Raw genomic sequence first — 12,842 nt, forward strand, 5'->3', positions numbered from 1 at the left:
TTGGAAATTCTGGCTGTAATTCAAGAACTTATAAACGTCAAGCAAGGAACATGTTTTTGTGCTATGAGCCTTCGTTCTTATGAAGCCATTTCTTTGAGTAAACAAGTAAACAGAGCTGTTTGCAGTCTTTGCACATAGTTAGGTGAGATGGTACTGCTTCAAAACTGTGGCATCTTTTGAATGAGACCCCAGATTGAGTTTCACAAAAAGAATTTGCAATTCCATCTGTCAAACCACATGCAGTACCATTTCAGTTGAGTTATTTGAACAATAAAGATAAAGTCGGTGGCACGTTTTCTCTTGGTCTGGGGCTGAATTCCACCACCTGGTTTGCTTTCGCAGTGGTATTTGCATAGTAGCTCAGGATGAATTTCACCATTGTTGGGTCTCTGCACAGATGATGAATTCCTGTTGGGCACAGGGATGTCTGCAATCTTGAAGAAGCAGCATTTTTGAGATGTTATTAAAATCTGCATGTCCCACTGCTCCCCTCTCCCTTGTTCCAAGTCAGAGGCAGAGATATTCCTGTAAGTGACAACTTGTCTGTTGAAGAACATTCATTGGTTCTTTTGTTAATTCTTCCCTGCGGGCAAATGCGTGCTTTTCATATCATTGATTAACTTCAGCACGATTGAAGACAGTAGCTCACTTTGTCGGGTGGACTATCTTCCACGATTCTTTTATGATATTCCTCAGGTTCTCAAGAAAAATGCTAAATTGCCCATAGTGTTTGGTGCATTAGTCAGGGTTAAATATAGGGTAGGGGAATGGGTCTGAGTGGGTTCCTCTTCGGAGGGTCAGTGTGGACTTGATGGGCTGAAGGGCCTGTTTCCATACCGTAGGGAATCTAATCTAATCTAAAAAGATAGTTTTTTTGTGACTATGTAATTCAACGAATTGCTTATGAGTCACCCATTTGCCCAGTCAGCTAAACCAGAGGACTTTAGTCACAACAGTCTTTCACACCTTACATCATAATCCATGTCGGTGGGATTCATCTGCAAGTACAAAGAACTAGACAGTGATTGCTCAATGGGATGAAATACTTTAGATTAATTGTGACAACTTAATTATAGTAATGGCAACATTGTTAAACAGAGCACAGCACCGCCTAACGTTGAAGTGAAGAGGCCAGTGTTCAGCTAAACTGGTGGAAATGTACCCAGGATGTGGCCCAGGTTGGTGATCGCAGGACATTGCAATGAAATAGACCATCTTGTGAAGGATGTTGATTCCCAGAACTCTTTGTTGTGGAAGTCAGTCTGAGCTCCTCTGCCACTAGGAGAAAGTGAGGACTGCAGATGCTGGAGATCAGAGCTGAAAAATGTGTTGCTGGAAAAGCGCAGCAGGTCAGGCAGCATCCTGCTCCTTTGATGCTGCCTGACCTGCTGCACTTTTCCAGCAACACATTTTTCAGCTCCTCTGCCACTGTCAATCGAGTGGCTGACTACTTAAATGAAATCCTTGGGGCAGTGTCATCGGCAGGTCATAGTGGAGGTGTATGTTCTGGCCTTCTATTCAGCTGCAGACTTAATGGCACTGGTCTTTCAGCTTCATTGATTCCATGTGAAAGGGTGAGAGAGAATGCAGCCCCACCTCCAGAGCAAATAGGAACAGCAGGCCCCTCCATGTAATCTTTTTTTAGATGTTATAGCGTCATCCTGTGGAATAAGTAAGAATAGCAAACATTGACACTGTAGTATTCAAAACTGAAAGATTATATAGAAAAAATTGCACCCAAAAATATATTACATCCAATGACAAACTTCTGAAATATAATCACTGTTATAATGTGGGGTAAACAAGGCAGCCAATTTGCACACAGCAAGCTCCTGCAAATGGCTGTGTGATGTTGACCTGCTTTGGCAATGTTAGTTGAGAAACTGGCCAGGAACGATTTGTCTATAGGAAGTTAGAAATGTCCCTACTTATCACCAGGGGAGGAGGAAACCAAGGTTGAGAAGTTTGGAGAAGCATTGGACATTAAAGAGAGGTAAATGTCGCCAGCGAAAGGAGGAGAACAAGTCAGGAGCAGGCATGCGTGTTCCTCAGTCTGAACTATGATACTCTGCAACTGAACAATTTATATCTGTGACAAACCTTGTATTTTCAACTCAAAATGGAGGGAGTTGCATTTCTCATCTTATTCCTGACAATCTGTATTTGCAAAACATTGCTTATCTAAGGTAATTGCTGCCTTAATTCATCTTTGACACTAGGCGGTGCTGTGCTCTGTTTAACAATGTTGCCATTACTATAATTAAGTTGTTATAATTAATCTAAAGTATTTTGTTCCATTAAGCAATCATTGCCTTATTCTTTGTCTTTGTACTTGCATGATGAATCCCACGGTAATGGGTTACGATGTAAGATGTGAAAGATTATAGTAACCAACGGCCTTTGGTTTGGCTGACTGAACGAATGAGTGACTCATTGGTAGTTCATTGAAATAAATCATCGTAAGCAATGTCTTTCTGGAGGACCTGAGGAATAAAGAATGGTGAAAGATTGTCCACCTGACAGAGTGAGCTACTGCCTTCAGTCATGCTGAAGTTAGTCAATTATTTGAAAGGCAGGCACTTGTCCGCAGGAAAGAATTAACAAAAGAACCAATATTTCTGCTCAATGAGTGCACTTTGAGAGATAACTTGTCACTTACAGGAAAAACTCTGCCTCAGAGGAATAGGCCTTTTTTTCTGCTGCCAAGCAAGCCAGAACAAGAGAGAGGAATTTCATTTCAGTAATTACACTCTAACCTGGCCACCTCAGGCATAAGGTGGTCAACCCTAACTGGATATATTCCAGACGTTTCCTCATTTGACCTCTCGCGCTTCTGCAGCTAGTTGTCCTATATGCCAACAGAGTAATGCCTTCTGGTGGCCAATTGGAAAATGAACAGAATACTGATCACCCACTTCGAGGATTCATCATTGCCAATTAGTAATTCTTACGTTTGTATAATGAATAAAACAAAATCATTGAAAGAAAGTCCTTCAGTGATCTTTCTCCCTGGCTGCTCAAGCCAACACGTGGGTGATTCGTTTTAAATTGTGGAAGCCTTGAGAACAGTGTCTCTGGGTGCTCCGGTTTCCTCCCACACTCCAAAGATGTGCAGGTCAGGTGAATTGGCCATGCTAAATTGCCCGTAGTGTTAGGTAAGGGGTAGATGTAGGGGTATGGGTGGGTTGCGCTTCGGCGGGGCGGTGTGGACTTGTTGGGCCGAAGGGCCTGTTTCCACACCGTAAGTAATCTAATCTAATCTAATCTAAAAACAATTGTGGAGAGTTGGCAACCTTACCCGAGAGAGGGATGACCAAAATCAAAGGTGTGTCAGGTGTGGCAGGGGCATGGTCTGTGGAATTCATGACTGGAGGCAGAAATATTGCCAAATTAATCAATTTCTGTATGTCTGAACCTTCTGTACCTTACTAAACTGATGATAGTTTTTATTCTGCTGCATGTGTGGATGAAGCTCCACCTCCATATATAAACAATTTCATTGAGGATTGGGAAAAATTGCAAATGGCATCATGTAAGACAAAATAATTTTAGCACAGTGACTTTTATTATATCGAGAAATCATTTTGCAGGCAGCAAAAGAGGAAAGAATGATGGCTACTTCATGGTGAGATCTTCCTGCTCTGCTTCAGATAACATTGTGGGATCTGTTAATATCTACCTGAGTAGGGGCCTCAGTTTAATATCCTATCAGAAGGATGGCATCCTCAGTGGTAAACTGCAGTGTCACCTGAAGTTATGGGTGTGAGTATTATTTCTCACTCAGAGCTCGGTGTAGTGTACAGTAGGGGAGCCCCAAATTGGAGGAGAGTTACAATATCCTAATTCTGATTTCCCCCTCTTGTTGAACACAGCTCCTAGTTGAGAGCTCCAGTCTTGGGGCAAAGGATGAACCAATAACTCAGAACGTCTCAGAATGATCCTCTTAAGAATAAGTGAGAGCTGCTTTGACTCCGAGTTTTGGAGACAGTTCTATTCAGAGTCTGCTGTTGTTGGTGATTTGTTGTAACACTACCAGCTGGGTGATATTGGTTTCTGTAAAATAAATCAGCATCTTTAAGGTTTTTCATCATAAAGACTTTATATTTTCCGACTCACTTGATTAAATTCCATCAGTTTAAAAACAGCTACGAGGCTGCCAGACTACTCCACAAAACCCAGTGGTTGTAGAATGTTTGTAATATTTTGCTTGAATAGTAAATGATATGGCCTAATAATTCATACTGCTGGTAGCTGGAATGTTCAGAAAGATATTGGATAAAAGCCTTACATGGGCTATGGGAAAGTGCCAGGGACTTGTACTTTTCAAATGGCTCTTTCAAAGAGCTAACACCAGTATGATGGGCCTGATGATCTCCTTCTATAATGTGTGATCCTTTGATTCCAAGCATTCCTGCGAACTGGTGCAGGTTATTCTTAACCAAGCCTTGTGGTGAAAGGTTTCTCATGATAGTAGTGAGTTGTACTCTTGGAGGTGAACAATTCTACCCATTGACTGGATCCCCATCATAGAGTCATTGAATTGTACAACACAGAAACAGGCTCTCGGTTCAATTCGTCCATGCTGACCAGATATCCTAAATTAATCTGATACAATTTGCCAACATTTTGCCCACATCCCTCTAAACTCTTCCTATTCATATACTCATCCAGATGTCTTTGTTGTAATTGTAGCAGCCTCCACCATTTCCTCTGGCAGCTCATTCGTACATGCACCACCCTCTGTGTGAAGAAACCTTATCATCATAGACATATTTGTCCATGAAAACACTGGCAGAAATGCCCACACAGAAACCTTGTGAAGACAAAGTCTCATCTCTGCTATAAAGCCAGTCGCTTGTGTGCTCTGGTGCTAACACAAAGATTGCTCTGTGAGTCCCAAGCTGGGTATAATGGGCCGTCAGTGACTCCACAATTGTAGATGACCTCAATCCATGACTTCATGACCTGACACACTCTCAATATTTTGCTCAACTGGAAGCCAAGCAATATGGTTCAGGAAATTGACAAAGAACCCATAACTTGGAAAGACTTTTGAATCTAATGCATTGAGCAATCTGTTCGCTAAACATAAGGGTGATAGGTTATACACAGATTAAGTCCTCAGGGCTCTTGAAGGCCTATTGTATCCACCCACAGGGTGGAGAGGGTTACATGCAGACACCATCCTCAGCTAGGTCGTGGGGTGCAGGAAGTAAGTGTTTCCAAATGTTTGCAATCTAAAGTTTCGAGTAGGTAAATGCTTAATCCAGAGTCAAGATGAGAGTGCTACTGGAAAAGCACAGCAGGTCAGGCAGCATCCGAGCAGCAGGAAAATCGACGTTTCAGGCAAAAGTTCTTCATCAGGCCTGTTTCATCAATGATATAATAGTCAGGATTTATCAATATGTGCAGTGGTGTCAATGTACATCTATACCCTGGACAATGATAAAATAAAGTTGAGAAAACTAATGAGAAAATATTCAGAAAAAAAAACAAAAAAAAAGACAATAAGTTATTATAAGTCAAATGTATGTTTCTTTTTACACATGGTATGTAAGATATTCGGAATAATTTAGCAAAACAGGACATTGAAGCAGAGAGTATAAAGAGATGATTGGAAGTCCAAAGGCAGAAACCTGAGTGCACAGACTGGATTGTTCACCAGCGCAAATAGGGAGAGAGAGCCTCCAAACCCTTCCTATTCGTATACCCAACCAGATGCCTTTTAAATGTTGCAATTGCACTAGCCTTCACAACTTCCTTTGGCAGCTCATTCCATACACGTACCACCCTCTGAGTGAAAACATGCCCCTTAGATTACTTTTATATCTTTCCCCTCTTACCCTAAACCTATGTCCTCTACTTCTGGACTCCCCCACCCCAGGGAAAAGACTTTGTCTATTTACTCTATCCATGCCCCTCATGATTTTATAAACCTCTATAAGGTCACCCCTCAGCCTCCAGTACTCCAGCGAAAACAGCCCCAGTCTGTTCAGCCTCTCCCTATAACTCAGATCCTCCAACCCTGGCAACATCCTTGTAAATCTTTTCTGAATCCTTTCAAGTTTCGCAACATCTTTCCGACAGGAAGGAGACCAGAATTGCACGCAATATTCCAACAGTGGCCTGACCAATGTCTTGTACAACCACAAGATGACCTCCCAACTCCTGTACTCAATACTCTGACCAATAAAGGAAAGCATACCAAATGCCTTCTTCATTATCCTATTTACCTCCAACTCTACTTTCAAGGAGCTGTGAACCTGCACTCCAAGGTCTCTTTGTTCAGCAACACTCTCGAGAACTTTACCATGAAGTGTAAGTCCTGCTAAGATTTGCTTTCCCAAAATGCAGCACCTCTCATTTATCTGAATTAAACACCATCTGCCACTTCTCAGTCCATTGGCCCATCTCATCAAGATCCCGTTGCAATCTGAGGTAACCTTCTTCATTGTCCACTACACCTCCAATTTTGGTGTCATCTGTAAACGTATTAACTATACCTGTTATGCTCACTTCCAAATCATTTATATAAATGATGAAACATAGTGGACACAGCACTGATCCTTGTGGCACTCCACTGGTCATAGGCCTCCAGTCTGAAAAACACCCCTCCACCATCACCCTCTGTCATCTACCTTTGAGCTGATTCTGTATCCAAATGGCTAGTTCTCCCTGTATTCCACGAGATCTAACCTTGCTAATCAGTCTTCTATGGGGAACCTTGTCAAACACCTTACTGAAGTCCATATAGATCACATCATCAATTGTCTTTGTTACTTCTTCAAAAAACTCAATCAAAATTGTGAGACATAATTTCCCACACACAAAGCCATGTTGACTATCCCTGCTCAGTCCTTGTCTTTCCAAATGCATGTACATCCTGTCCCTCAGGATTCCCTCCAATGACTTGTCCACTACTGACGTCAGGCTCATTGGTCTATCATTCCCTGGCTTGTTCCTTGCACCACGTTAGCCAACCTCCAGTCTTCTGGCACCTCACCTGTGACTATTGATGATACAAATATCTCAGTAAGAGGCCCAGCAATCAGTTCCCTAGCTCCTCACAGAGTTCTAGGGTACACCTGATCCTGAGGTGCAGGAAAGATGTTCCTGTTGGTGGGGGAGTTCAGAACCAGGAGTTACAGTTTAGATTAGATTACTTACAGTGTCGAAACAAGCCCTTCAGCCCAACAAGTCCACACCGACCCGCCGATGCGCAACCCACCCAGACACATTCCCCTACATTTACCCCTTCACCTAACACTACAGGCAATTTAGCGTGATGAATTCACCTAACCTGCACATTTTTGGACTGTGGGAGGAAACTGGAGCACCCGAAGGAAACCCACGCAGACACGAGGAGAATGTGCAAACTCCACACAGACAGTCGCCTGAGGCGGGAATTGAACCCAGGTCTCTGGCACTGTGAGGCAGCAGTGCTAACCACAGTGCCACCGCGCCACCCATGTTTAAGTATAAGGGGTAAACCTTTTAGAACTGAGATGAAGAGAAATTTCTTCACCCAGTGAGCCTGTGCAATTCAGTACCACAGAAAATGGTTGAGGCTAAAACGTTGTATTTTCAAGGAGATATAGCTGTTTCGGCTGAAGGGATCAAGGGATATGGTAGGAGGGCAGGTTTAGGATATTGAGCTCGATGATCAGCCATGATCTTCTTGAATGGCAGAGCAAGGTTAAAGTGTTGAATTGCCTACTCCTGCTCCTGTCCTCAATGCTTCTTTAACACTATATTTTGAAAATGGCCAGGTGAGATCTCTGTTCAATATTTGTCCCTTAACTAACATTTACTAAAACATGCTATCTGGCCATTGTTACATTTCTGTTTGTGGGAGCTACTGTGCATAAATTGGCCAGCTGCAGCATTTCCTATATTACAACAGCAATTACACTTTAAGAGTACTTCATTGGCTATAGCATGTTTTGTAATGTACTGTGATTGTGAAAAGTTGTTATAAAAATGTAAGACTCGTTTTCTAGAGAGGCAATGGATTGAAGGTTATGGTGAGAAAAGGATTAGGTGAACCAATAAAGATAAATTGATCATCTTCTTGGGCCTAACGATTGTTCCTAAACATTTATACTCTATGGAAGATGATATTTTTCACTTTGGGGCTGAGAAAGGCAGAGGGAATTGCCACAAAGGTAGGAATTTGAACACTTCTGGGGAGAAAGAAGTTAAGACTGGATTCTTTCTAATGCTTTGTTTTGCATCACCCCTAACGCATACGTGACCATGGAAACACACTCTCTGCAGGGACCAGTCTGCATTAATGTTTTATCTTTTCCACAAACTGTTCTTGTCAATTGAACAACCCCTCCTCTGTTTTTATACAGCACTCCCAACATTTTCCAACAAAATATGTCTATTTGTCTAAAAGAGGTAAGCGTGTGTGAAACTGACAGGCTACTGTCTGCTCTGAAACTGTAATGTTGAATAAAGATGCAGCAGGGCTCTCAAATTCACAGATTAATGTTGCCCATCTTCTTTCTTCAGCTATGGTTTTATTTTAAGAATTAGCTGTTGGCTCTGCTTTCGGAAATGCCGCTGAATTGAGCTTCCTGCTGCAGGAGACTGACATTTGAGTTTCCTTTCCTGAAATAATTTATACATTGCATTTTCTTTTTGTTTTCCAGTTTAAGTGCTTGGAGAGGATGGAACTGTGTTCTCTTAGAAGCAGGTAGGAGCTGTGGTGATCGATTCTGTCTTAGAGCTTTCCTTTTTGCCTCTTCCTTTCTGTTAGGCATTGACATAGGGGAGAAAGGTTTCAGGATCCAGGATAGGATAAGCTGCCCCATTTCAATGGGTCAAACAGATGTTCAGTACCTCAGGATCTGGTCCAGGTGATGGGTGTCTTTGTGTTAGCGGTGAGATGTGCATTCCAGGAACTGCCATTACTTCCCCCGACAAGATTTATGGGGATGGGGGAGGTCTGTGGGAGGTGTTGCTAAATACTTTGGCAAGAGGCAAATGAACTGGAAAGTACTGAAAAAGGAGGATTGTGGGATACAATGCAGGGATGGTGTGGTTTGACAGGAGGGAGGGGACATTGTCAATGACAGGGGGAGCTGTCAGATCATTTGAGGGGTTTGGTTGAAGCAGAGACGTGTGTGTTGGGGCTGGATTAGGATATGGGGTAGGGGCTTGTTTTGCTTCCAGGGCAGAGGTGTGTGTGTGTGTGTTGAGCAGGGGCAAGTATTGCGTTGCACTCAGTAAAGTGCCACGTAGAGTGAGCGGGGATTGAATCTGAGGGAGTGTTGACTTTGGCAGGAGAGTGGGGAATATCAGGTTGCGTGGTGTGTGGGAGAGTTGGTAAACTCTGAATGACGAGGTCTACAGTTTGGGGGAAGAAGGAGAGGGGTTGTGATGAAGGGAGTGTTGAAGAGTCTGTTCAGGATGTTGGGGTTGAGGATCAGGGTGCAGGGGAAAGGATGGTCAGGCATGGGAGGAGGAGGTTCAGGGCGCAAGAGAGGAAGAGGATCGGGGTGCAAGGAAGGAGAAGGGTCGGGGCGCGGGGGTAAGAGGGTCAGCGGGGTGAGGCGATAGTAAGGTTGGGGCATGAACGGAGGGTGGGGTCAGGGTGCAAGGGAGGAGGAGGGTTCTGGGCAGGAGGGGGGAGGTAGGTCAGCTGGGTGAGGGGAAAGTGGGATTGGGGTGTGAGTGGAGAGTGGGGTCGGGGTGCCGGGGGGGTGGAGGGTCGGGGCATGAGGGGGAGGAGGGTCAGCGGTGTGAGAGGAGAGTGGGATTTGGGTGCAAGGGAGGAGGAGGCTCGGGGCACGAGGAGGGAGGAGGGTTGGGGCGTGAGGGGAAATGAGGGCCGGCCGTGTGTATTGAGATGGGGGAGAGCCATGTTGGAGACAATTTCGGGCTGAATGAAAATTTTCAAAAGGTTGTGAGCTCCATTTATTTCCTACTATGGCCTGCAATCCCAGTCCAGAGCCACAATCAGGTTCCACATCTGTCGCCAGAGGCTTTGCTTTGATCTGTAACCCGCTCTCTCTCTCAGGGGCATGGTGAAGACCAATGACCATACACATGTGGAATTGATTAGCTCAGTTGGCTGGATGGCTGGTTTGCACTGCAGTGTAATACCAAACAGCGTGGATTCAATTCCTGCACCAGCTGAGGTTATCATGAGGGAGCCACTTTCTTAAACTTGCCTGAGGCATGGTGACCCTCAGGTTAAGCCACCACCAGTTATTTCCCTAAGGAGAGAGTGGGATTTTGGTGACTGTACTGTTTAATCTTGGCGTAGAGGGGTTTCTGTTCTTGGTCCTACCAATAGCCAAGCTGGTGGTGTGCATGATTCAAACAGGCCAACTCTGAAAGTGGAAAAATACACTGGGGCCCAATTCATCCAAATCCTGGCCATCCTGTCTCTAAGGCTATCTGGTGAAGTCCCCTGGAGCGAGGGCAGGAAGGGCCAGGACTTATCACGGGGAGATCTGAAGGAGAGCAGAGTGTTCTCTCACTGTCTGACCAGAATGCCTTACCTGGTTTATACCAGCCATGAAATGGATTAACTTAGCTGATTATGAAATCTTACTGTGCACAAACCATCTGTGAATTTATTTACATAACAATTACCTTCAAATTAATTCGTTGTCGTAAGCCTGTGAAGACGTTTCTGCAAATTTGCCAGTTCTGTTCTCCTTGCTAGAATATACTTCTGCTGAGTCTAAGAACACCACCCACCCTGCACCCATATCAATTCCTTCCTCCTTGAACCCAATTCTCTCCAGACACACACACACACCAACATCTTCCCTCCACAAACATCCCCCACCTACTTCCTGCCCAACATCCCCCACCCACTTCCTGCCCAATAGGCCCCTGCCCAACTCCCCCATCAAAAGCCCCCACCCAAGTGCACCTGTCATTCTCAAGTAAATGTTTTTTAGGTTTAAACATGTCCACCAAGTATTAGCTTTCTGTTCCACTGTAGACTTTAATAAAGTTGAGCCCATTCCTGTTTTAATCGTTGCACATAGAGAGGTACATAGAGAGACCGAGACAGACATAGACAAGAGGCACACACAAATAGGGGACAGACAGATGTACATACACATACACAGATTTAGACATACATGCATATGCATAAATAGACACACACACAGACTCTGATATACAGACAGACCATCAAACATTAAGAGCTGCACGCACAAATGCATGTACTGACATAGGCACTCCTAGATATATGCTGAAAATGTGTTGCTGGAAAAGCGCAGCAGGTCAGGCCTTGCCTGACCTGCTGCGCTTTTCCAGCAACACCTTTTCAGCTCTGATCTCCAGCATCTGCAGTCCTCACTTACTCCTAGATATATGCAAATATAGAGAAGGGTACAGACACGGACAAACACAGATATACACACAGACATACAGACAAAAAGACAATGCCCACACAGACACACAAGTGCAGTGACAGGCAAGGAAAAGTTCGTGATCATCAATTGATAAGTTTCCATGTCCTCTGGGGCATTGAGGTGAAGTAAAGTGCTCCCACTGTTTTAGTTAAACTAGACAAACTAGGCAACAAGTCTGGGAATTTCAGGTTTATATGTGCAAGATTGGATATGTCTTTGAGGGAAGCACAGAGGAACAGAGTTAACTGTTTGGTCATTGAGCCCTAACCCTTGAGTTTTGAAGTTTGTGTCATCTGTAATTTTGTTTAATGTGCAGGTGATGGTGACATATCGTGCCTGTGCAATATTCTGTGTATGGGATGAAGGAGCATGAGGCTCCATTGACTATCTTCTCACTGGAACGGATTCAATCCTAGGATGCCTTTGCTCCGTAGTACACTTGTACACAATCTGCTACAGGTCCCATGCAATGGGAGCTCCACGATCCACGATGAGTGAGAACACAGACGAGCAGAGTTTGTACAACAATGCATTAGCTTGGCTGATCTGCTCGGGGGTGTCTTTACTGGCCAACACCTGGGGGATCCTGAGCGTCAGTGCCAAGCAGAAGAAATGGAAGCCACTGGAATTCCTCATCTGCACATTGGCTGGGACGCACATTCTTAACGTGGGCATCCCCATCACCATGTATTCGGTCATCCAGCTCAGGAGACAGCATTCGGATTATGAATGGAACGAGGGGCTCTGCAAAGTCTTTGTCTCCACTTTCTACACACTGACTCTGGTGACGTGCTTCTCTGTGACCTCCTTGTCCTATCACCGCATGTGGATGGTACGGTGGCCAGTCAATTACAGGTAAGGGGGTTGGGACGAGGTAGGGAGAATGATATGGCTCTCCATTCAATGATGAGGCCAGAGGGGTTTCTCACAACTTGATCTGCTTTGTCCATTCCCTGACTTGGCCCAAAGTGTTGTTAGCTTTGTGCACACATGTTCCTTTCCTTCTGGTCACTTGCATACCTGAAGCCTACCTTGGCCAATTCTGTCCTGGATTTGAAATGCATGTGTACCCTAAGAATAAGTCCCAACTTTATAACATCGACCTTCAAATGAAATATTACATTCATGTACCACCAAATATTTGTTCCAGATGCTTAATTAATATGGTAAGATCAGCCATTATCTATTGAACAATGGAACACGACCATGTATCTGAATGGCCTATTCCTGTTCCAATAAGGGATAAACCCTATATACATTTGGAGGGATCTTAGAGAGATGCTGCACTCAAATCATAAAAAATCATATACTGGATTAGTGGTGCTGGAAGAGCACAGCAGTTCAGGCAGCATCCAACGAGCAGTGCTGTGCTCTTCCAGCACCACTAATCCAGTATTTGGTTTTCAGCATCTGCAGTCATTGTTTTTACCTCATAAAAAATCATATCCAACCAACAAG

At 44.1% G+C, this 12,842-nt stretch overlaps 1 protein-coding gene across 5 annotated transcripts in view; it reads left to right on the forward strand.

Annotated features, from left to right (window-relative positions):
* Positions 1-12,842, forward strand: part of gpr153 (G protein-coupled receptor 153) — a 95,108-nt gene that overhangs the window by 29,641 nt on the left and 52,625 nt on the right. For all 5 annotated transcript variants that reach the window (XM_072586232.1, XM_072586230.1, XM_072586228.1 and 2 more), the window contains exons 2-3: positions 8,658-8,701; positions 11,701-12,239. In XM_072586232.1, coding sequence (XP_072442333.1) covers positions 11,854-12,239 — 386 coding nt within the window. In that variant the 5' untranslated portion in view covers positions 8,658-8,701; positions 11,701-11,853. The remainder of the gene's footprint in view (positions 1-8,657; positions 8,702-11,700; positions 12,240-12,842) is intronic.

The sequence above is a fragment of the Chiloscyllium punctatum genome, chromosome 16 (genome assembly GCF_047496795.1).
Source record: "Chiloscyllium punctatum isolate Juve2018m chromosome 16, sChiPun1.3, whole genome shotgun sequence".
Taxonomy (NCBI): domain Eukaryota; kingdom Metazoa; phylum Chordata; class Chondrichthyes; order Orectolobiformes; family Hemiscylliidae; genus Chiloscyllium; species Chiloscyllium punctatum.